The sequence below is a fragment of the Ischnura elegans genome, chromosome 5 (genome assembly GCF_921293095.1).
Source record: "Ischnura elegans chromosome 5, ioIscEleg1.1, whole genome shotgun sequence".
In the NCBI taxonomy this organism is placed as follows: Eukaryota; Metazoa; Arthropoda; class Insecta; order Odonata; family Coenagrionidae; genus Ischnura; species Ischnura elegans.
Window position 1 is genome coordinate 5949263 of NC_060250.1, and position 25353 is coordinate 5974615.

The window sequence follows — 25353 nt, forward strand, 5'->3', positions numbered from 1 at the left end:
CTCGGGTGTTTGTGGGAAGGGCGAGCGAGGAAGAAGAAATATTGGGCTGGAAAAATATAGATGGTATTGGGGGATGGGCTTTTTTATTTTGAGAACTGCGAACATCAGCTTGCATTTCCATTCCTATATGTGTGGTAAGAAGGCAGCAAAATACGATTTATATGTATACCGATGGGATATACATATGTACTATGGAGGGGCATATTTATGTTCCTGTAAGACTGCAAAAATTTTGTGCCATTTTTCTTCAATTTATAAGTGGTCTCATCAAGATTACCTACTTTCATGATTTCGTGGCTTATGGATGAAGAACTTTTTCAAATGTTTTGAATCATTTTGAATCATAAATTTTATGAATTGGATTGGATTTTTCTCATAACTCGATCCTTTACTCAACAATGCATCACTGCCAACTCCATTCCAAAAAACAATTATTTTCCGTGTTGCCTACTTCTGGTAACTGATCTCTTCACCAGAAATATCATTATTATGGAATGCATCTGGTCTCAAGTATTCCTGATCATCAATCTTCCACTGTATGAAAACTTATTACATCAGCACTATTTAGCAGGTTTCTTTACTCTATTTTGACTTTTCTAGACAGGAAAAAACACTGAAATGGGTGTGGAACATTAGATATGTCATATAAGGCATATATCATATATAGATATCCGTGAATTATAGAAGAACCTCTAATTTATGAGGATAAAGGGAGCCAAAGTTTTACATCGTAAGTCATAGGGTTTTTGAAGAGAAAGTTTCCTTGGTGTGTAGCGGCTTTAATGCATTGGAAGGATTGACCCATGTTACATAGATAGTTCTGGGAATTGAACATCCAAAGTAGCAGAATATTCCAGCATTAGCGCACTCTCAACTTACGTTGTGTGTGAAGCATGTGTGGCTTAGTGCCTATAGGAATTGGGGTTGGTTGACTTGTTTACATATTTAGAGAAAAGGAAGAGACCCCTGTTGAGGCAAAAGATGGCTGTGCCTAAGGTATGGTAACATATACATACGCATGGCCAAGCCTCCATGGATGTGCCTGGGTTATCTTTGCATGGAGGAATTGGAACTACAAAGCATGGGCTACTTAGATTACAATATTTTACTAATGTTAAATTTACAATGATAACAATACCACACTTGTTGCAATGTTTGTTTTTTCTGTGACATCATCTTGGCCAATCGCCACGGTGCATTTTGTTCTTCTTTTTTTATTTAACGTCTTCTCCCTGCTGGCTGTGTATGACACGTAAGAGTGTTTTCTCGGAAGTCCAGATTAAAGTCAACCTTGTTGAAGTAAGAATGTGTGTTATTCCATGCGAAATTCACCATGAACAATAGGTTAAGGGCCCAGACAGGCAACCAAGTAGAGTGCAGATGGAAATACTTGTTGAAGGTTGACGAATTCAAGTGAAGTATATGACTGAGCGACTGATTGCGAGGTTTTTCACTAGTCATCATGGCGGACAGTGAGGACCGTAACGGCACTTTTATTCCAAAATTGTCTAATGGAAATTATTTCGCATGGAAGTTGCGTGTGAAGGCGCACTTAATCGATAAAAATTGTTGGATTGCGATAGAGCCGGGATATGACGAAATTGAGGAGTTGAATGTTGACCAATTAAGACTTAACCGAAAGGCTATCTCAGTGTCATACAAAACCGTAGGTGATGATTTTTTATTAGATATTGAGGACTGTACCCGAGCGAAAGCGGCATGGGCGATTTTAGAATAAATACATGTCACGTCTACGAAGTTCCATGCTTTGTACGCACTGAAGGAGATGGTCAACATAAGCAAGACCAAAGACATCAGCATGCAAGAATATACAGCATCCATTCAAAGACTGAATAAGAAAGTGCAGAGAGGCGGTATTGAGTTCGATGATGAAGTCGTAGCTAATTTTCCTGTATTGCTCCCTGTATTCATGTAACGCAGTATTGAATAAACATCCATGAGAACATGACAAACCTGCTGCAGTGGAGAAGAGGGTAAACAATACCAGGTGTTGTTTTAAATGTAAGAAATCTGGTCATATTAGTAAAGTGTGCCCTGAAGTGCAGTGCTATGCTTGTCAGGAATGGGGACATTGGGCTGCTGACTGTACAAGTAAGAATGTAAGTAAAACTAATAATAATCTTGTGCAAGCGAAGTCAGAAAAGAAGACCATTAGTTGCGTAAGTTTGTATGCTTTGTCTGCTGTGAAAGGTCCTAATATGTGGTTGTTAGACTCAGCCGCGACTGAGCATATGACTTCTAAGATGGAATTGTTTTCATCATTCACTCCGGGAGGTGGAAATGTAACTCTTGGTAAAGGTAGTATTAAGGTTTGTGGACGGGGTACTATTGTGCTCAGTATGTCAGAAAAATGTGGAGGTATTGACCTAGAAATGAAAAATGTGTTGTATGTGCCTGAATTAAATTTCAATTTAATTTCAATTTCCAAACTGAATGGGCACAATGTGAAGGTACTATTTGATAAAGAATGTGCTCCTGGTCTATTTGATGGGAGCAATGTATTTACGGCATACGTACATGAAGGATTATATGCTCTGGAGGGAGATGTGGTGATTTCTAATGTTGCTCAATCATGTGTAGTGCAATCTGATGATTTCAAGGTCGAGGATGACATTGAAGCAGTGGCATTGAAAGCAGTCAGCATGGATGTTTGGCATCAGAGACTTGGACACTTGCACACGGATGCCATAAAGATAATTCCAGGGTTAGAAAAACTCAAGGTACCTAAAGAAACAGAGAGCTGTGATGTATGTATAGAAGGTAAGATGACAAACACCATTTTTCCAGTGAGAAGTGACAGAATAACTAGCAAACCATTAGAACTAGTGCACAGTGATTTAATGATTTCTCCAGTTAGATCAAACGGTGGTGCAATGTACATGGTAACCTTTATTGATGATTTTAGTAGGTACGCAGTAGTGAAATTCTATAAGAAAAAGAATGAAATCTTTTCAAAATTTAAGGATTATAAGGTTGAAGTAGAGAAACTGCATGGCCTAGAATTAAAATGCTTACAGACTGATGGGGGTGGTGAGTATTGTGGAGGTATTTTTGAGAACTTTCTCAGAGAAAATGGGATTGTTCATCGAAAATTGGTCGCATACTCTCCGCAACAGAATGGGGTGGCAGAAAGGTATAACCGAACTATTGTAGACATGGTAAGATGTTTATTATTTCAGTCAGGTTTGCCAACATCATTTTGGTGTGAAGCTGCCAACACAGCATGTTTCATACGCAATTTAAGTCCTTCACGAGCGATAAATAATAGAATCCCTTTTCAATTGTGGAAGGGACAGAGAGTGGATAAAGAGTTGAGCAGACTGAGAATATTTGGGTGTGCTGCCTGGTTAGCAAAAAATGCAGTGCAATGTGTACTCTTAGGATATGAGAACCATGTTAAAGGTTACAGATTGTATAATTTAAGTTCGAAGAAGGTAGTGATAGGAGTGCATGTTAAATTCCAAGAAAACAAGTTTCCCTTCAAAGAAAGGACTACATCAAAAGACAGAATGATGGTTTATGATTGTGACTATGATGATGAGAATTTAGATGTGATTGCAGATGATGATTTTGTGAATGAAGTTGGGGATGCGATTGCAGATGATGATTTTGTGAATGAAATTGGGGATAGGAATGAGGTCATAACTGAAGTTGGGGCCGATGAGAATGATGTGGTTAGTGGCATGGATGATGAAGGTGAGGATTTAGATATTGCCCCATTACGTAGAAGTGAAAGGGAACATAAGGTGAAAAAATGTTCTTGTTGCAATTTCTCAGCATTAATATCTGATTTTATTGAGGAACCCTTAAGCCCAGTAGAAGCTTTAAGTGGAGAATATGCTGATGAGTGGAGGGCAGCTATGGAGAGTGAGTTAGAAAGTATTAGAGCTGCAGGTACTTATGTGTTGGTAGATAGACCTGTTGATAAGAACATTCTAGGATGTAAGTGGGTTCTGAAACTAAAGAAAAATCCAGATGGCAGTGTGAATAGGTTCAAGGCCAGATTGGTGGCACAGGGGTTTAAGCAAGTTCACGGAGTAGATTTTCATGATACTTATGCCCCAGTTATCAAAAGAAAGACAATTAGGCTGATGATGGCACTGGCAGTTCAAAACAATTGGGTGCAAGAGCACATTGACGTTCTTAGAGCGTACTTGCACAGTGAACTTACTGAAGAAGTGTATATGGACCAACCAAGGTTCTTTACAATAGATGAGAGAAAGATGTGGAAACTTTTAAAAAGTTTATATGGTTTCAAACAAAGCGCTAGGGAGTGGCATGTGACTTTGCATAACGTCTTGAATGATTTGGGTTTGAAGACGCTGGTAAAGGATCCATGCCTGTACGTGAATGAGAGGAAAGATCTATGTATTGGTATTTACGTTGATGATTTGGCATGTTGGGGGAAGATTGAACAAGTAGAATGTTTTCAGAAAGAATTAGGATGCAAACTCGAGATTAGAGTCCTAGGGAAGATGACACATTTTTTGTCAATGAGTATCGAGTATGGGAACCATGAGATGTTTATTCACCAAACTCCTTACATACGACAAATACTAAAGGAATTCAGACTTGAAGAAGGGAAGGGAAGGTCGTCTCCATTAGAGATAGATAGAAATGACAGACATCATGATCAAGATACCGAAAGTTTCAATGAGTATGTGTATAGGAAACCTGTTGGTATGTTGTTATATGTAGCCACTACTACAAGTCCTGACATATATTATGCTGTATGTAAAGCTAGTCAAAGCAATAGTAATCCATCTCATAGAAACTGGCAAGATGTAAAGCACATTATGTTATACTTGAAAAGGACTTCGGATGTAAAATTGAAATTTTGTCGTTCAGAATGTCCTATTTTGCTGTTTTGTGATGCAGATTTTGCCAATTCCTTGGAGAGAAAATCTGTTACTGGTTATATATCTATGTTTGCTAATGCTCCAGTGAGTTGGAATAGCAAATTACCCAAGAAGTCAGACACTGTATCAGCATCTACTTGCGAAGCAGAGTATGTATCTATGTTTGAGGGAGCCAAAGAAGCATTGTGGCTCAGGTACATATTAACAGAATTAGGTCAAGAGAGGCATTTAGCCAACCCATTTGTTATCAAAGCTGATAACATGAGTGCAATGTGGCTTGCTAAGCATGATGGGGATACAGAGTTGTCTAAGCATTTGGATATAAAGTATAACTTATGTAGAGATTATGTTAAAAAGGGTATTTTAAGATATGAATATATATGTAGTAATGATAACGTGGCAGATGTATTCACTAAGCCATCTAATGGACCAAAGATGCAAAAATTCAGGGAAAAGATGAATTTGTTATGAAGTTACAACAATATTCAAGAGTGGAATATTGAAAGATTTTTTTTTAGTGTGGACCATTTTTTTTGTTTATGATTGTTTGTATTGTGTAAATAATGTCACAGCAAAGGAGGGAGTGTTGTAATGTTTGTTTTTTCTGTGACATCATCTTGGCCAATCGCCGCGGTGCATTTTGTTCTTCTTTTTTTTTTAACGTCTTCTCCCTGCTGGTTGTGTATGACATGTAAGAGTGTTTTATCGGAAGTCCAGATTAAATTAAACCTTGTTGAAGTAAGAATGTGTGTTATTCCATGCGAAATTCACCATGAACAATAACACTTACATTAAATTTACTAAGAAGAGTATGTGAGGATGTTGTAAACATAATGTTGCAAAACTTTTCTTCCCTATTAAATCGGAAGAACATGAAATGGCATAAATAAATACAGTGGAATGGCATCTACTGATCTGCGACAGGAATTTGAGCAGAATGTTGAAAATGTTGGACAAAATTTTTGAAACAGCTGTGGCCCAATTCTGAGGGACCATGAAAGATAAGGATCTGCAAAAGTCATGCACTAAATGTCTCCAAGACTTAGTTATGTGAATTAGCATTGGAAGATGGGAGGTCGACCAAACTTTTTCTGTGCTTGATGAAGATATGGAGTACAGTGGACAAGGTTCTGTGCTAGCTACAACTTGGCAGATCCCTTGATTGGACTGAACTCCGTAAAAAGGCGGTGGTGGTGGTTACACTCTTGAGGACAAGCTTCACATATGCACTTTTAATTTCGATAAAATGGAGGTTTTCCTAATCAGAGGTTCTTTTTCAGTTTATCCCAACCAATATATGGGCCAGAATATATAGGGCCACTCGATACAGAAGCGTTTGTAATTCAGAGGTTCAACAGTATGAACACACCACAGAAAGAGCATTTAGGCGTCTACTAATACTGGGTCGCTGGTGTCTAATAAACACACTGGGTCGCTGGAGCCGTGCTGACGGCCCCGCTCGGGTGCGGAGGACTGGGGCTGACTGACGTGCAGGCAAAAATAACCGCCATAAGAATAAACCTCTTTCAACGATACGTCACGGGTGAAGATCAACCTTGGAAAATTCTCGTTTCCTACTTCCTCGAGACGAGACCTAGGAGGAACGGATTCTACTCCTCATTGAAAAACGCTCTCGACACCATGGACGTGAGGTACGGGAAGAACCTCTCCCCACAGCATGGCCCCCGACGGCAGCGTCCCTCCCCTTCGGTTTCCGGAGCGAGCTGTCGAAGCAAATGCGAACGTTTCCCGTACACAAAAGGGATATTTACAGAGAAATTGTTGCCCAAAAAAACAAAGGGAAGCAAAAACAAAGCCTTACAAGGACGGCATATGGGGGGAGTCTACGTGCTGGAAAGCCTTCTGGACGGCGCCAATCCTGGGGAGGGAGGGAGAGGTGTCTTGAAGGCTGGCACACGATCGCCTGGCGGACGCCGTTTTCCTGTCGCGGTCAGGATTGCGGCGGGGCTCGGAGTGCAGAACATGCCCCGGAAGCCACAGGCCACGGCGTGGCACATCCATTATGGCTGTAGAGAGACCGGAGAAGTATGGCGGATGGCTAAAGAATGGATATCAAGAGTCACGGGGTGCAAAGCAAAAAGTGCCTTGGAGCTACACAGGGGCATCCCTCCTCAGAGGGGCGGCTATGCAAAACGGGACCCACTGACAAATTTTATTACAGCCGAAGCAAAGGCCAGTATCCATCATTGTTTTACTGCAATGGAAAAAGGAGAAAGATCTGCTCCAAAATACGCCGAGTACTTCAAAAAAAGAATTGAAAGAAGAATCAGGAGGGAGTATATATACCGTAAATTCAAGTGCGACATAAAATCCTTCATCGACATGTGGTGTCAGGGCGGCGTCCTTTCCGAAGTGGAAGAGACGGAATCAGGGGACACGATATTAAAAATGAAGATAGAGCCATAAAAGAGGAAGAATGTAGTAATAAGGGTGGAACTTTACAGGGACATCACCACTCAGATGGGGGGGGGCCACATGCGCGGAGGGATGGGGTCCAAGGTTGCGGTAACCAGCCCCTTCGGCGGACCTCCCCTGTGCGCGGCCCTCCCCTGTGCGCGGCCCTCCCCTGTGCGTGGCCCTCCCCTGTGCGCGGCCCTCCCCTGTGCGTGGCCCTCCCCTGTGCTTGGCCCTCCCCTGTGCGTGGCCCTCCCCTGTGCGCGGCCCTCCCCTGTGCGTGGCCCTCCCCTGTGCGCGGCCCTCCCCTGTGCGTGGCCCTCCCCTGTGCGTGGCCCTCCCCTGTGCGCGGCCCTCCCCTGTGCGTGGCCCTCCCCTGTGCGTGGCCCTCCCCTGTGCGTGGCCCTCCCCTGTGCGTGGCCCTCCCCTGTGCGCGGCCCTCCCCTGTGCGTGGCCCTCCCCTGTGCGTGGCCCTCCCCTGTGCGTGGCCCTCCCCTGTGCGTGGCCCTCCCCTGTGCGTGGCCCTCCCCTCGGAGAGTGCAAAGGCGGTGAAAGAGATGCTACACGAAAAAATAATGACTGAATGAATGAAAATGAAGAAAATAATGATTTTTTGAGGAATAAAACAAGGTGACGATGAAACTTTTTTAAACCCTTTAAAAAAACCGCCCATCTAATAATAATAATAATAATAACTAATACATTAATTCAGCAAATTCACCAATAATGTACTCATAATCAAGTATATATGTACTAATAATATTTAAACATATAAGAAATTAAATAAAGGACTAAATCCAATACCTGAGAGAGTAATATGTAAAAGGCCAGGCCAAATGCAATGATCAGAATTGAGAAAACCAACAGCACGCGGATTAAAGTTTGCAGAACTTCAAGAAACATTACTATATATATTCCGACCATGTTGAACCTGCAAAAGAAGGCAAACATGAAAACAATCGTGTTTGGAGGATATGTAATTACTGCATAAAGACAGCAAAATACAATCATGACGATAGCGTAAAAACCTTTGAAGATAGCTAAGCAGGGCAAACCAGCTGAGGAAGGCCGTTATAGAGGCACAAGGGAAAATGTCCACTCCCAGCTGAGCACCAAAAATAGGAGAGATCATGATGAGCGCGGAGGAGTAGAGGATCCACGTGACAGAATTGAAGGGATCCAGCAAGTATCTCCACCTCTGCTGGTACGCCTGCACCCCCTCACGCACTATGTTCACCAATATGAACGAGACTATCCCAATCGACGTGAAGTACATCATAGGCGTTTTCCGTTTGTGGATATAATCATCCTAAAAATGGCAAAGATACTGCATTAACCTTCAGAGTTAATTAATGGTTTAGATTAACTCACATAAGAGAGATGATTAGGTATTTCAATTGAATGCATTTCATCAATAAAAAGAATGTAGAGGGAGTGCATGACATAATGTAAGTCCATTTTCGAACCCTGCCCCCTTGTGAGCAAAATATAAGCATTTTCCTTGCCCCCACTTTCTTAGGAAAGATATTCTGCAATATTTTATGCATGTATTTGCTTCACGAGAAGAAAAACAAATATTTTATTCTATTTTTGATATATTTCTTTAACAAAGTCACATGACTATTATAAAAATCCATACTTTTGAAGTACTCTAATAATATTTATCAGTGAATTATATTTATTAATATTTTTATATAATTTTAGAGACTTCCTTAATAAGTTATTTATTATTAATTCACGCAAAGCATTATAATCTGGGTGATCTGTATTATGCATGAAAATTTTACTTACAGCTTAAAAAGTGACTGAATGCATTATGAGACCACAACTACTTTCTTCACTATAGTAATCACTTCAATCACAAAGATCTTCCAGTCCTGCTTGAGCAATGCCATGACATTATGCTCCCACTTGTCGGCAAGAGCAAGCTAAAACTCACCTCTGCCTCAACAGAGGGTGTTTCCATGATATGACAATACTCAAATGTCCCCATAATGTCAACAGCAGAGGATTAGGCAATTTTTTCCACAAAAGTGAGGAAAGTACTCACCACTATGGCTAATGATGAATTCCCTTCTTCAAATGTCAAATTACACATACTGGAAACTTCAAGAGGTCTAGATCCAACTGATGCACACTTTGGAAGAATATTAGCAATGTATAGTGTCACTAGAGTAAGAAATATTAAATAAAAGAGCAAATTGGTGATATGGAAGTATTTTCCATATGAATTCCATTTTACTTGAAGATATTTCTGGCTAAGGGGATGAGATAATAACTCAACACGCCCATGAGCCACCATTGCCTGAAAGAAAAAGAATATGCATACACTTTTTATTGCATTAAATTCACATAACATCAGCATTACTGAACATCTTAGGAACACACCTGAAGAACATATTATTACTTACTTACTGCCATGAATTACATTCAAACTTAATTCTTGAGATTCCGCAGTAATCTTTAGAATGCGCAGAGCACAACTGAATATCCGCATCATTTAGATAATGAAACCTGAGTGGTCAATGGTAACAGAAAAGCATTCAAAGACTTCAGTGTATTTTCCATTTACACTAAGAACCTAATGTAACCAATGAGGACAGAAGATTGTTCATCAGCATGTTTGGCCCAACGGTGGGTCTGATCGCCTGCGACTCCCTCCCTGCGTGACACAGCATTTCCAATTTTTCTTCATTTTGCGGCAGATGCCATTATGCAAAATGAGAAGTTAGAGACATAAATCTTTGCGTGCCTGGATGGTGGCCTATGTGGTGCAACAGACAGCGTGACCCACAAGTCAGAGGCGTAGCCAGGACAATGTGTTGGCAGGGGGGAGGGTGGCAGAGGGGTGGAAATTTTCACATTTTCAGGAAAATGTGAAAATTTCCATGGATCTCCAGAAATCACGTTTTATGCTGTTTTGGCACTTAAAATTACACAATCGATGGGTGGTCGGGGAGCTGTTTTGCTATTGGTAGAGGAGAATAAATTTTGTTCAATAGGTAAATATTTCTGTTAAAATCAATTGGTTTTGGGGGATCACGTGCCCCCTGAACTGTGGCTACACCACTGCCAGTGGTGGGTGGCACAGTGAAACTCGTTTGGCGCAAGGAAGGAGAGAGAGAGGGGTGTAGTGGCATAGGATCAACTACCCATGCGCAACTCAGCCCTCCAATCATGATTAGAGAAAACCCATTCATTGGCGTGCTATCTCGTTTGAAACACTTCCATTCAGCAGCGTGTTACACCACCCAGGTGGCTCCATCTGACATTGGCCTCTAAAGTAGACATTGCGAGGGAAGGTATGTTCAGGATTTAAATGACCACACTATTTCCTGAAATTATACTGGAAATGTAAGTCAATTCTCACCATTTGCTTCCCCATTGGCCCAGATTTGAGCGACAAAAGCATTTAAGGATTTGTCCTGGTATCATCCCCCTGAGTGAGCTCCATTCTTGAATAACCGCACAGTCGAGTGCGCTGAGGAGCATAGACTAGTCACTTTAGAAGCGGGCACCCTGCGTTTTAGTCCCAGTAAAGTCAATTTTTTTCTTTCTTACAATTTAAGGAATCACTGTTACAACCCAACCCCATTCACTTAAGTCATTAATACTTTTTCTATCTCCATCTTAATTTATGGATTTTTAATGGACCTCCAAATTAGGAGGACTTATGTTGCTAATTAGGGGATTAACTGATTTATACTTCATTTTCATAATGTTTCTACAGAACATCCTTCCATCCACCCCAGCTCCTATATGAATTGTCTTATTTCACCCACTTGAAAGGGTTTCTCTTGAATCTGGACCTATGGGGAAGAAAGCCATGACATTTTTCCAACATTTCCTGAATAAATACTTTCAGAAAATACCACAATCCGCATCTAGACCCAAAACTCTTGGGAAGTCTCCTTATCAGCCTAACACCCACAAGTAATGAAGGTGCAGAAATTAGCAGTGTTGAGTCATAGCAGTGGGCACATGCCACATTCTATAGACCCTGTACTGAGAGGGCCTCAAAAGACATGCCTCTGGCCGAGTCCCTAGCTACAAAAAGCGGTTGCGTACCGGGGTATTTAAATTCCTAGGAACGCCAATTCTGGGTGGAGGTGTTGAGATTGGAAATTGTGCCTATTAGGGCGTAATGCCTTTGGTTTAAACATGGTTCAAAAGCTAATGTTTAGAATATAACTTTACCCAATCAAGCGTTATGATGCATCAATTCATAATGAATAACAAACAACAACTGAAAACGTACTAATGAATACATATTGTACGCTTTAAAATTGTTTAGGTTGATGTGCCTAAATGACGAGAATCTTCGTCATCCATCCGGAACGTTCGGGAAAAAAATAACGAGAATTGTCGCCATCCGTATGCAACGTGTTAAATATTTTGTATGTAATGGAGCGAGCAAGTATTCAAATATATATATTGTGCTGCCTCCAATTGCATAAAGGAGGTACTAGATGTGTTTGGCTTTTGAACTAGGGCTGCCACCTCATGGCACTCCCGTAGGACTGAACCAAATGAAGGTTTTGCAGTTGGCTTTCATTTGCCATCAGTGAAAGACGTTGGTGAGTTTCTTTCGCAACCCGACTCCCCTAATAGATTGTAAGATGGTGCTGGTAACTCTCGCTCGGCACCTGCTCACCGAATGCCACCGAGTGCAGTACCACCTTGTAACATAACATAAACAAGCCACCATATTGTTTTATATAATTTAAAACTGACAATGGTAGTGAGGGACTTACTAGGTAGAGGGGGGATTGTTGTGAAGGAAAACGGGGAGTTGTGTATGGAGAGTCGAAGGAGGCAGACGTGTTTAAAGGAAGGATTGGGAGAGGGACTAAGAAAGGTGGCGGTGTAGCAGAGAAAGGAAGAGAAAGCAGAGAAGGGGAGGCGCCTACGAGAGGAGAAGAGAGCGGGAGGAGGGGAATACGGCGGAACTCAGGATCCACGCGGGTGCAGTTCATGGCGGTGGTTCAGTGAGTGGTGGTGGTAGATATAAATGGAATTGTGATATCATGGTGGCTTTTGATGTTGGTTTTATGCTCTAAGTTTCAAAATATAGAGTTTGTTTCGAATTGTATTGGAATTATTTGTTTATAAAGCAGCGAAGATTTTAAAAAGTTACATTTTGGCGCCGCAACGTGGAGGGCACGACAGCAACACATGATCCGATGAAATCTATGCATATTTAGAGATATAATTAGGCCACGGTGTTTGTTAAACCACGAGGATACCCTGAGAAAGCGGGATACGTAAACAATTGCACGCGTAGTCTAACAACCACTACACACTTTAACAATAAGTGAACTCTCGACCGGGTACACGAGAACTTGGAAAAATGGCGACGATAGAGAAATGTTTAAAGGAATTAAAGAAGGCGGAGATAATAGAGGAATTAAGAGAGCTTGGTTTGAATACCGCCGGGGTAAAACAAGAATTGATGGATAGACTGAGAACCGCATTTGAGGAAAAGGGAATTAATATTGATTCGTATCGGTTTAAATTGAAAGAAGCACAGATAATAGAACCTGACGTAGTTACGTGGTTGAAGGAATTCAGAAGAGAATTTGTGGAGAAAGATAGACTTCAAGAAGAGCAGAGAGAAAGGGAAAGAAGAGAACGAGAGGAGAAAGAAAGACTGCAAGAAGAGCAGAGGAGGAACATGGAAGGGTTATTAAGAGACGTGATCAGACAACAGGCAGATGGAATTGCAGAAATTCAGCGTGTAGTTAACCCATTTATGCCGAAGGTTTGAAAAATGCGAATTTTACCCTGGTTTTTACATATTATAGATAAAAATACGTATGAAAACAATATCTGAAAGAAAAATCAATGTATCTCTTGCCAATTATTAATTACGTGGTGTTCCAAAAATGGAACACTAGGCAAATCCACTACTATGACGTACTCAATGATAACATGCAAATCATTTGATTCAGTCATTTATTAACTCACTATTAAGAGTGATATTCAGGTAAACACCTAACATGAAAGGATGCATTGCATTTTTTACATTGTTAAGTGATATTTTTGTGACAATGGACACAACAAGTTTGCTTTTCTTGCTTTACAATCGTATGATTCATGCCGTCTTGACGTGAGTCAAGGTTATATGGATGGTCCTTTTCCTACCAGGCTCAGCAGTATTAATATATGTCTCTACATAGTGAATAGCAACACGGCGACGAAATTAAATTAGATAAATTGGCTTCACATCGTTTATTTTATGCAATTGCCATGCATTTTGTAAAGCCAGCTCAAAGCAGAATAACAGAGGGCACTAGTACCATTTCTTTCCACGGATACTCGTCAATATTTTCATCAGCTCGGTCCACTCCTCCTATTCACTGATTATAGACCTTGATTAAATTTGACTGAGTAACTTATGTCTTTTTTTCTGATTTTGAGAATAACGATTGACCTGTTGCTAAGGATTGATACCGTCACCAGAAGACGCAACAGTCACATAACTGTTATCATTCCATCTGCAAACAATATTGCCTTTACCATCGATTAGGTAATCAAATGTGCCCTCATCTTTTTTTTCTTTAGGTTAGCATTCGGTATTAAAGGAGGTTTGTCAATGTGATCTTTTCTTGCTGTACTTGCTTCTTGATGGCCCATTGAATGAAGCTTACCGAGGAGTGATATTTTTGTGAAAAAGTTGTCGAACAACAAATGGTATTTACCAGGATGCTGCGTTGTGAGTGCCTCAGTAAATTGCAAAACAATTGAAGCACCTACACCATATTCTTGGTATTGAGTGTCCGGGTTTTTTCCTTGATAAGGCTGAAACCAGCAAATGTTCAGTTGCTCTATGAGAGGTCACAGCTTGGAAAACTTGTCCATATGGTTCGAGTTAGATTTGTCAGCAACATGCAAATTTAAAAATATGGTTTGAAATCGGTAACGTCTCAATGCATCAGTAGCTAGAGAATTATGCGAATCTGGTCTTTGCTTCAAAAACATACGCCGTCTCGGAACAGATGTAGCCACTCAGGAAAATCATTCCCAAAAATCACTGACAGTCAGTTCAAGGTTTACGCCCTTACTTGCAGCATATAAATTGGAATATTTGCTAATCATATCAATCACTTCAGTTCCCTAAAGGAATCCTAAATATTCTGTCGGGGTTTTCATTTTCGTGATTTGTTCTTCTGAAACTCTACCACCTACTGACTGGGCAGTCATATCGCTTTTCTTCCATTTGCGCACAACTAAAAGGCTAAAATTCCCATTGATAAGACGGCTATACACGGTGAATGAACATGCAAATGATCATATTGAATGATGAAAAGATCATTCATGGGATGATGCAAGCAAAATAGAACATGTTCTAGTATTCACTGAATGATCATGGCGGTTCATTCGCGAATTTTTCCGCTATACACGGCGAATGATTTCATTCCCGGAGAAATCATCATCATTCAGCATGATCATTCGCATGATCATTCACTGTGTATAGTCATCATCATTATCAGCCTTCAGACACGGAGAGGGAAAGGAATATAAGCATTACTCTAATGGCTGATTAGGCAGAAAGGGGGAGGGTAGCTCTGAGCAGGACAAGTGCGTATCCCGAACACTTACGATAAACTTTCTGCTAAAAAGAAAAGGAGATGCATATTGGGTGCAAGCAGCTGCGCTTCGCTCATTGATTAATGCTCACGATGCCAATATGACCCAAGGGGCTTGGTCCCGAATGGAAGAGTGCACAGGGTGACTCATATGTTTTCATCTCTCTGTTCATAATTGATCAGATATCGATGTATTTATTCTTTCACTGAAATGGAATCTGATTATAGCCAAGACATATCATAGTTTCCCTCAGTCGCATAAAATCTAATTGCTGACTTTATTTAAAGTTAAAGTGAATATTTCAGTGCGCCTGAATGCACACATGATAGTAGTGGATTTGCCTAGTGTTCCAAAAATGGAACACTGTTAAATAAAAGCTTATAACTAAAACAAAATACATTGTTTCAAAATTTTATTCCTATAGCACTATAGGTTATCTATTACTGAACATGCAGGGAAAAAATTACAACATTTGGGCATAATGGCAAATAGTTATTAATATAACATTTGAGATGGTCTCAGAAAAACTGCCTTGAAAAAAAAGACCAATATTTATAAACATACTGACCGCGATGGGTTGGCAAAACTGACTGATTCTTTGCGCCCCGTAATAAAATGTACCTTTATAAAGAGGGTCAGAGAGAAAAACCGTGGCATATTGCTGTGTAATTAGTCGTGGTAATTAAATTAGAAAGTCGCGTCAGGTGTTCCAAAAATGGAACACTAGGCATAAATGGGTTAAGCAACTTATTGAAGAGAAAGTAGAAGGAATAAGAGAGGAATGGAAACAGAAGCTATCCGCACACAGAGAAGACTTGGAGATGGGGCAGAAAGAGATTAGGGAAGAGATTGGTGTATTAAAAGAAGATTCACGACAAGAGAGGATTGAAGTTCGCGCAGCATTAAAAGACGTACAAGGAAGAACAATGCAGGAGATTGAAAAAATCGGTGAAGAAACGAAGAGAAAATTTGATATAGTAAGCGAAAGAATGCTGGAATGCGACGTGAAAATAGATCAGGTGTCGGAGAGAGCAAAAGCAGAAGCGGCAAGGCTAGAAAAACGAATGCAATCAATCGGCCGGAAGGAGACGGAGTGGTTGAGAATGCGGGGCGACAAAGGAGGAAGTGTATCACAAATACCTGCAATCAATGTGAAGATTCCACAGTTTGATGGACGAAAAGGAGCGAGACCGATGCGATATATGCATGAATTGGAGGAGTATCAAGGATTATATCAGCTGACGGATGGTGACATGCTCAAAATTATTCGGCAAGGCATGGTAGGACCGGCTGGGGAATGGATGACTGCCACGTATCATTTGCAGACTGATATGGGAAATTTCAAAAAATTATTCTTTTTGGGGAAAACAACATCAGATGGAGGTGAGGAGAATGCTCGATTCCGGTCAATACAACAGGAATGGAAATATGAGCAGGGTAGAATATGCTACGAAAAGGATAAGTGCAGCAAAAGAATTGCAACCTGCCATGGAGGACGAGGAAATCATATATAGACTCGAGCATCATTTTGGACCAGAAGTAAATGCCGCCATTATTACACAGCATATAACGGCATTACTGCAATTATTGGAACTTTTGGGACGATATGACAACGCCGCACCAGAACAACACCGAGAGTCTAGACCGGAGGCAGGACAACGGGAAAACCGACGCCAACAATGGAACGAGAGAGAGGGAGAGACAGGAGATGGGATCCAAACAATCCGTACAGGCGGGGAGAAATGGAATATCACCGAACAGCTGATCGCGTAAATACCCTCATTTTCGAGAAGAACGATGGTATTAGTGTTGCGGGAAGAAAATCGGAAAACTAAATAGGTCTCGTTGTATTCCATGTCCCGACGCACCAAAGACCGAAGAAGATGGGACGATCAAGAATACGAATACAGAGGAGAAAAGGAAGAGGAAAAATAGAGTTAGGAGTCTAATAAAGTCACCACAAGAATTACTCAAAGAGGAGAAAGATGACGGGGGTCCAGGAATCAGATGCCCGGAAATAGAGATAGCAATTAACGGATTGAAAATTGGTGCACTTATAGACACAGGATCGGAGATTACCTGTATAAGTGAAGAGTTTTACGATGAAAACAAAGCATATTTTAAGGAAGTGATGGAGTTACCTGTAAGAGGAGTTCAAGTAACGGAAGCGATTGGACGGAAGAGTGGTAGAATTAAAAAACAAATATTTCCCACGATGAAAATCGGAGATATTTGTGTTGACTTGAATTTTACCGTAGTCCCGGGGTTAATAAAAACAATCATTGTGGGTACGGACACTTTAGATATGTGGAGGGCTAAAATTGACTACAGAGATAGGGTTGTAATTATAAAGCAAGGAGAAAAGACGGTGAGATGTCCATTCAAAGGGGCAGAAGTACCTTCGCAGCGACTGGTGATGCACATAGAAGAAATGCAGATGGAAAAAGGATATGTGACGCGAGAGGAAGAAGTGATTTCCACGGAGGAGATAGAGAGCAGCATTGAGAAGATCCCGGAGCTTTCAAGAGAAGAGAAGGCAGTATTAGCGGAAGAAATTAAGAAGAGGAAAGAGATATTTAAGAATACGCCTGGGAAAATAAAAGGGTATTCATATAAAATTGAGGTAAAAGAAGATGAAGAATTTCATGGTAAATGTTACACTATTCCGCTGAATCTACGAGAGAAAGCAAGGGAAGCCATTAAAAAGCTGTTACTCCAAGGGATTATCGAGAAGAGTACGTCACGTTACATATCACCGTTGGTTTGCTTACTTAAGAAGGACAATTCGGTACGTTTGTGCATGGATGCAAGGGCAGTAAATAAAATTATTAAGCCAGATTATGCCACATCCAGAACACCGCAGGAGTTATTTCAGGAATGCGCCAACGCGAAAATTATGACATCGCTGGACCTCACACAGAGTTTTTACCAGATAGAATCACACCCACAATCTAGGAAATATTGTGCCTTCACATTTGAGAGAAGGATCTACCAATCCACCCGAGTACCGTTTGGTTGTTCAATCAATAGCAGTGCATTAGTGAGAGCAATTGAATATATTTTGGGAGACGAACATGAGAATTTCTGTCTGAATTTCGTCGATGACTTATTAATTATTTCACAGAATTTAGAAGAACATTTTGGACATTTGGCGAGAGCGCTGGATAAATTGAAAGACGCTGGCATCACAATGAATTTTGAAAAGGTGAAGTTTTGCAGTCAACGGATAGAATTCCTGGGACATGAGATATGCACAGAAGGGATCACAATTGCGGAGGAGAAGTTAGCACCCATACGTGATTTCCCACGCCCACGGAATAGGAAACAGATGAAGTCATTCTTAGGATTGATAAATTACTTCGCGGGATTCCACATGGACCACGCTAACTTGACTTCTGTTTTAAATGACCTCACAAAGTAAGGATAGAAAAGTTTGAAGTGGGAGACCTAGTGTTGATACCTACGGATCCAGTTTCAAATAAAGAAAGAAAAATTTTCAAAGCATTCTTACCTATCTATGAGGGTCCATACGGGATCAAGGAGTCCAAGGGAAGTTTTACTTTTCTACTGATACATCCCATAACAGAAGAAGAACGTGGAGTATTCCATGTATCCAAGTTAAAACGATATCAAGGAGAGATCACAAAAACACACCACCAACCACAGCAACACACACACGCAAACACCACAACCGTCTTAACCCGATTTCAGAAGCAAACTATGGACGGTAGATGAAGAAAAAGGGGAAGTTAGATCACAACGAATACCTACATTGTAGTTACGGCAGCGAAAGGCAAGCACAAAGAAGCAATTTTAACGCGAGGAATAATCCTATACTGACGGGAGAATAAATACTTTGTAGCAAAAGGGTCAGTTGCAGGACAATGAAAGAGCAACTTAGGGGATTAGCGCGTAGGGCGATTAGATAAGTGGCGAAAGTAATTACATCCTGGAGAGATGGTGGAAGGGTGATATGACCACATAAAATTGAGGATAAATACATGTGTTATACCTTGATAGGGATGATAACAAAAATGTTTTGTTGGTTGTTTATTAAATACATATGTAATGTTTATATGCTTGGAATGAATGATGACAATGATGAATGAATGAGTAAAGTGTATAAAGCAGGGGAGTGATAAGTGAAATAAGTGTGGCAAATAGAAAAATGAAATGCCAGTATGGAGTAAACAGTGTTTATGTGATGGGAAGGGGGAGTGAAGTGCTCTGGCTTTAAACTGCAATAGAAGAGGTATGAATGTGTTTTCAAAGTTATGGTTTCAAGTGTTTATTATTTTCCTAAATATTATTGTTAATCTGGTACATTATTCAGGTCAATGCCGATGTTATATCTGATCAAATGGTCAACGAGGCATATTCTGCTAATGTGAATAATTAAGTATAATATTGTTGTGTTTAAGAAAACGACTGAAGTGTTATTTTGTTTATTGGTATTTGGAGGGAGTAATAGGGTATTCAATCTCATTTGTTTAGAAGATAATATTTTGAAATTGTTTGGTAAGTGTATATTGTAAGACCTACAGGTTGGAATGCTGAAATTTTTAGAAAAGAAATACCAGTCAAATTAGAGGTGTCGGGGCCACCATCAAAATTTATAATTAGAGGTTTTCGAAACAAAATTTTGTATCTAAAAAATAAAAAAATTGTTCTTTCGACGGGGCAATGTAACATAACATAAACAAGCCACCATATTGTTTTATATAATTTAAAACTGACAATGGTAGTGAGGGACGGGGGGATTGTTGTGAAGGAAAACGGGGAGTTGTGTATGGAGAGTCGAAGGAGGCAGACGTGTTTAAAGGAAGGATTGGGAGAGGGACTAAGAAAGGTGGCGGTGTAGCAGAGAAAGGAAGAGAAAGCAGAGAAGGGGAGGCGCCTACGAGAGGAGAAGAGAGCGGGAGGAGGAGAATACGGCGGAACTCAGGATCCACGCGGGTGCAGTTCATGGCGGTGGTTCAGTGAGTGGTGGTGGTAGATATAAATGGAATTGTGATATCATGGTGGCTTTTGATGTTGGTTTTATGCTCTAAGTTTCAAAATAGAGTTTGTTTCGAATTGTATTGGAATTATTTGTTTATAAAGCAGCGAAGATTTTAATAAGTTACAACCTCTAGGCAGTGTCCAGAAAATGACCGACTGGTCCACTGGGTCTCTTCACGTTCTGAACCCAAGAAGGGAGATTCTGCTCCACAGCAAATGTATTAACCTGTTAACCGGGGAATCCCCTTTTTAATTACGCAGCATACAACGGGCGCGCACACTTTCGCTAGGACGTATCGGTACGTCACGCCCGGAGGACGTAATTTCATATTATTATTAGTGATGGGTCGGTTCGATTCCTCGATTCTTCGATACCTCGATTCTCGACCAAGAACCGGAATCGAAAAGAGTACTTGCCGAGGTGAAAAATCGATTCCGATTCCAGTAGAACTTCAAACAACAAAATATATGACCGCGTTTCCAACAGTCATTTGAATTTTTGCGCCACGTAATCGTAATGACAAAACAAATCTTCTTGGGATGTGCAAGTACTCGAAAATTCAAGTCGATCGAGTAGTTGGTACTCGACTCGAGCGTTTCGAGTAGCATTACGAATGTCAAGTCGAGTAGTTAAGGTTACAGAGCTTTCGAGGCTAGTAGGTCCAGCAATATGCCGGCAGGAAGCGCTATCATGAAACTCATGTAATAATGCAGTTTTAAAGCCGATAAGTCATTCTAATGCCTTGGCCAGGTAGTTTCAGCTTGCCGAATACACTATAGTTGTCGACGTGGGCGCCGAATACCTTTACGCGTTTACGCCAGCCGCGGCGGCCGATCGTCTTCCTACTCCGCGCACACTGGTCCGAAATCGGAAAAAGCTGGAATAAAGTTCAAAATGACCTTTTAGGGATAGAGACTTGAAACTTAGCGTAAATAATCATAAATCTTTACCAGATATAGTTTTATATGCCATTTTACATATATACGAACCTTTAGTGAGATACTGAGGCCCAAACATGACCAATTTTTCGATGCCACGCGAGATATCGTTTTTCCTCAAAAAATCTTTGAATTTATCCAATTGGTTTTGCGTTGGTATGAGTTTTATGGAATAAAAAACGCAATATTCCTTTGATCTGGTGCTTTGGCTATACTTTCAATGACTTTTGGCTCTCATCTGTCTGGTTTTACGACGCAAAATGGCCGACCCGTTTTTCACGTGAAATTTGACATTAAGTAGACATTATCTTTCGTTTACGAAAAATATAACTCGGAAAATTTGAACCACAATATAGAGTAGAGATTTCTAAAGAGTACTATTTAGAAATCTAGGAAAAAAAGTCTGCGACGAAGGAAATAAGAGCGATTTTTCAATCGCGCGTCAAGGCTCAGCTACACGCCGCGGAACTCTAAGGCTCGGTAACTGAGGCCGTTTTTTCAAGTTTTTTAAAACATTAGTCTTGAAAATCGTCATTTAAAGCACGGATAATCGTCTTCATTGACTTAAAACACTAAACTGAGGATGTTAAAAAGAATTATGTATAGATCGACTAGAACATTTAGCGCATTACTCGAGTGAAAATACTAAGGATTGGATATTTTTCGAAACTATCCCACGCATAAGAAATATGCCTCGGGTATTGAAGTAAAGTGAAGAGATTAAGTCAGCATGCTTAAGAGAGAGAAAAATGAACTGTTTCGATGAAAGGCAACAACCGATACCCTTTTTCCCTTTCCACCTTCGCCGAGGTGAGTCGCGCGGAAGGGGAAGTTTTGACACCACAAGGCTCTTTTAGCCATTTTTATTACTGCGCCCGTCCGATGTGATATTCATTTGTAGCGTTTAGTTTCTTTCTTGAGCTTAAAAAAACAAGAGTTTTTAAGGTTGATTAAACGACGTGAGAAGTATAGATTTTTTGGCTCTACAAAACTAAAGCTAAGTTCTTTAGTCCATTCGCTTAGTCACTTGAGTTCGATGAGGACTCAAGATCCATAAAGATGGATGATATAGTTTTTAATAAAAATTCCAGTTTCCGAAATCTTGCAATTTTGGTAGGAAAGTACTTGCCCAGTCACACAAGTGTGTAGCAAAAGGCAATATTCTGCAGGCAGTAATACTGTAACATGGAGACATCAAAACCAGCTGGCTGAGCATGAGCATGCTGGTTTTTCTGCTTGAGAATTTGAAAGGGCCAAATATTACATGATTCATCTACATAGTATTTAATATTTAATACAGCTATGAAAATTTCTGTACTCAGGGCTCTCCCTTGTAGTTTGGATACATATATATGGTCGACATATTATGAGTGCCAATATTTTAAAGTAATACCTATCATGTAATACCACTTTTCAGGTATTTTCTGTTTTGAAATATACCTATTATATTTCAATTACATAGTGATGATATGAAAGATGCTTTTGTCAACTGACTCTTTTACAGAGTAATATTTTTTTAAAGTGGTTTTCTTGTTTCCTGGAATTTAGTCATATTTTTCTTAGAACCTATGGCATCAGAATCGATGGGATCGGTATCGGTAGAATCGGAATCGAAATGTCAGAATCGGAATCGGGATCGGAATCGATAAAATTTTGGAATCGACCCATCACTAATTATTATCTTTTTATTTATGCTTAAAATAAATGAAAAGACTATGAAATATATATTTTTTCGTTTATTTATACATATGGCACAAAGGAATGTACAAAATTACGAGCAAATAAAAAAGAATACCAACCATAAAATTGAAACATCGAATTAAAGAATTATAACTTTCAGAAGTAATGATAAAGATTACAATATATATTTTTTTATTTAGATTACAAATAAAAAATTTTAAAAAGTTATGAATTACAGAACATTAAAAAACCAAACAAATAAAATAGAAATGTTGTTTAAAACATTAAATTAAATATACATATATACGTAAAAACTCAAAACTCAATTTCCGTGTGATATATTTTAAAACAATTGTTGATACATAGTGCTACCTAACAATCTGGGGGTCTATTCTCTAACTCGAAGCTCCCGTCGTGGTAGCTTCGAACTAGCTACCAGAATTGGCTACCAACCTTATTCTCTAACAGGGAGTAGCTTTCTCAGACCGAGAATTTCTGGTAGCTTTCTCAGACCGGATATGGGGTATGAGAAATATTTCGTGCGAACTCAGTTTTTACTCTTAGAACCAATGAAATCACTAGTTTCATTTCGTAGCCTGCGGGAAAATCATAATGTAGTCGTTCTCGGCTGACTTTTTCTTCTAGTTGAAATTAATGTGCTTTGTAAATTACGAAATGCTGAGTGCCTTCAGCTTTCATAATAATAGAAATACGAATAATAATAGAAATACGTAGAAATAATTATATTTGGCTAAGCGGCTTTTATATCAATTCAATAGTTTCGATCGATGCAGCACTTTATGTCACGATTGATAATCATGTAGGCCATGTAAATATAATGAAGAGAAAATGTTAGTAAACTACCAACATATTAAACCAATGCTATCACATTGTCGTTCTAATTCCCGAGAACTTTACACTCAGCGCTCCTTATGCTTTTGCCTGTTTGATGCAAAAATTTTGATGACCAACTGTTTCTGTGCAGAGATTGTTCCTTCTTGCACTGCGAGAGAATATCTCAATAACATGTGCATACGATAAGTGTATATTATTTCGGGAATATCTTCAACAAAGTTAATGGGAAGGTGGAGAAAATTATGTTTGAAAGTTACGTCATTTCACTCAGATTGGCCTAAGCAATCATTTTAGGCTCACAATATGCTTCAAACGATATTTACACAAAACTCTACTGTCGTGCCGTTCTCACGACGGCTAAATTAATATTTAAATGGTTTTATGAATAAGTATTATATGCCAACCGCCAAGCTTGCACTATTGCAAGCGAGGGCGATTCATTAGAACTTGACCATCATTATGAAAAAACAACCTATTAAACGTAGTTCCTTCTCCCAATATTAAAGTCATATTATATTATTGTTTTTGTGATGACTTCCTCCGTGGGCTTCTGGAATATCCATGGCTACACTTTCTCAAAATTCAAAACAAATACACCAACTTAACTACCGGCACTGAAATTAAATGCGTATATACGGCCAAAGACACACAAATGAAAGCAGAATGATATCATGAACACATTTATTCATTGGAAGAGCAAAAAATTTAATAATAACTATCATGAAACACCTTACATTGCATTATAACACAATAATATATCCACCTCTCTACGGTCTGCATCTATATAACACTAAACCCTCTTCACACAATCACTTCACAACAAAGATCGTTGCTAATAATGCACGGTAAAGTTAATCATAAATGTATAAACACTTGCAAAAATAAGACATCCATCTCTGTGCAGTGGATACATTGGCATTGGTAATGATTTCAACGCATCCACTTGTACCGTCACTACAACAGTCTCTCGCAACATCAATAATAATCACTGTTTTCGGGGTTTTTCTTCTCACTAGTAATGACTTCATGCAAAATAAGATTTCACGTGATATAAAATGATTGAAAGCAACATTTTTCTTCTCCAAATAATGAAATCAACTAGTTAACGCGATCGATAGTTCACTCCGAAACATATATGTTTAGTCACGAAATTTGTCACTCATGCCCACTACTTTGTTAAGAATACAATAATTGAAGGCTTCAAATAATTTACGCAGCATTCCCGACCTCATTAAAGAAAATAATTACGCAAAACAACAAAAATAGTCAACACTTTTCTTGTTTACCACTCAATCGCTAGCCGTGTCAAGAAAGACTGATGGGATAGAACAAAAGATTAGCGACACGCGCCACTTGGTTCACGGCGGTTCATAGGAATTCCCTATAGCCGTGTCCCAATTGGCCATTTGGCTATGCCAATTCCAGGATTTAGCCATGACGCCATCTTGGAAGGATGTCCCAACTCGTTAGCCAGCATAAGGGAGGGAATTTAGGCAGCTAACGCGGCCGCCAGATTTAGGCATCGAGGAGTGCATCCTTCGCCCGACTTTTCCCATGATTCAAAGCGTGCAAAGCGTCTTCAGGAGAAAGGGCATCATGGCTGTCAACAAGGGATAGTACTTGTTTGCAAGTAGTGTTGATATTTTGAGACTTGTTCGAATAATTATTAATTTTTATTTTGTTTATAATAATGAAATTGCGTTAATGGAAGTGTAAGAATTACGGAGAAATTATTTAATGAGAAGGCGGCGTTAATTTTAATGCTAATTAATGTTTGTATGCTTCATATATATGTATATGTAATTTTATAACTTTTTATACCGATCACATGCTATCTTTTGCTACCGTTTACTTTTTTATAGGGTTAAATAATGCTTAATTATGTAACACTATGTCTAAATTCTTATTTAACACTTTTTGTACATTAGGTTAACACCCGTAAGAATAAACAATTATTATTATATGTTATTGGACAAAGTCCCGAAATTGGAAT

General features: G+C 39.6%; 1 protein-coding gene across 4 annotated transcripts in view; it reads right to left on the bottom strand.

Moving 5' to 3' along the window:
• The window catches only part of LOC124158462 (transient receptor potential cation channel subfamily A member 1-like), a 180189-nt gene that overhangs the window by 17539 nt on the left and 137297 nt on the right, over positions 1-25353 (bottom strand). For 3 of the 4 annotated variants that reach the window (XM_046533561.1, XM_046533562.1, XM_046533563.1), the window contains exons 15-17: positions 9346-9600; positions 8324-8604; positions 8100-8226 (exon numbers count right to left, since the gene is read on the bottom strand). The exons of the other annotated variant lie outside the window; for it this stretch is intronic. In XM_046533561.1, coding sequence (XP_046389517.1) covers positions 8100-8226; positions 8324-8604; positions 9346-9600 — 663 coding nt within the window. The remainder of the gene's footprint in view (positions 1-8099; positions 8227-8323; positions 8605-9345; positions 9601-25353) is intronic. 4 annotated transcript variants of the gene reach the window in all.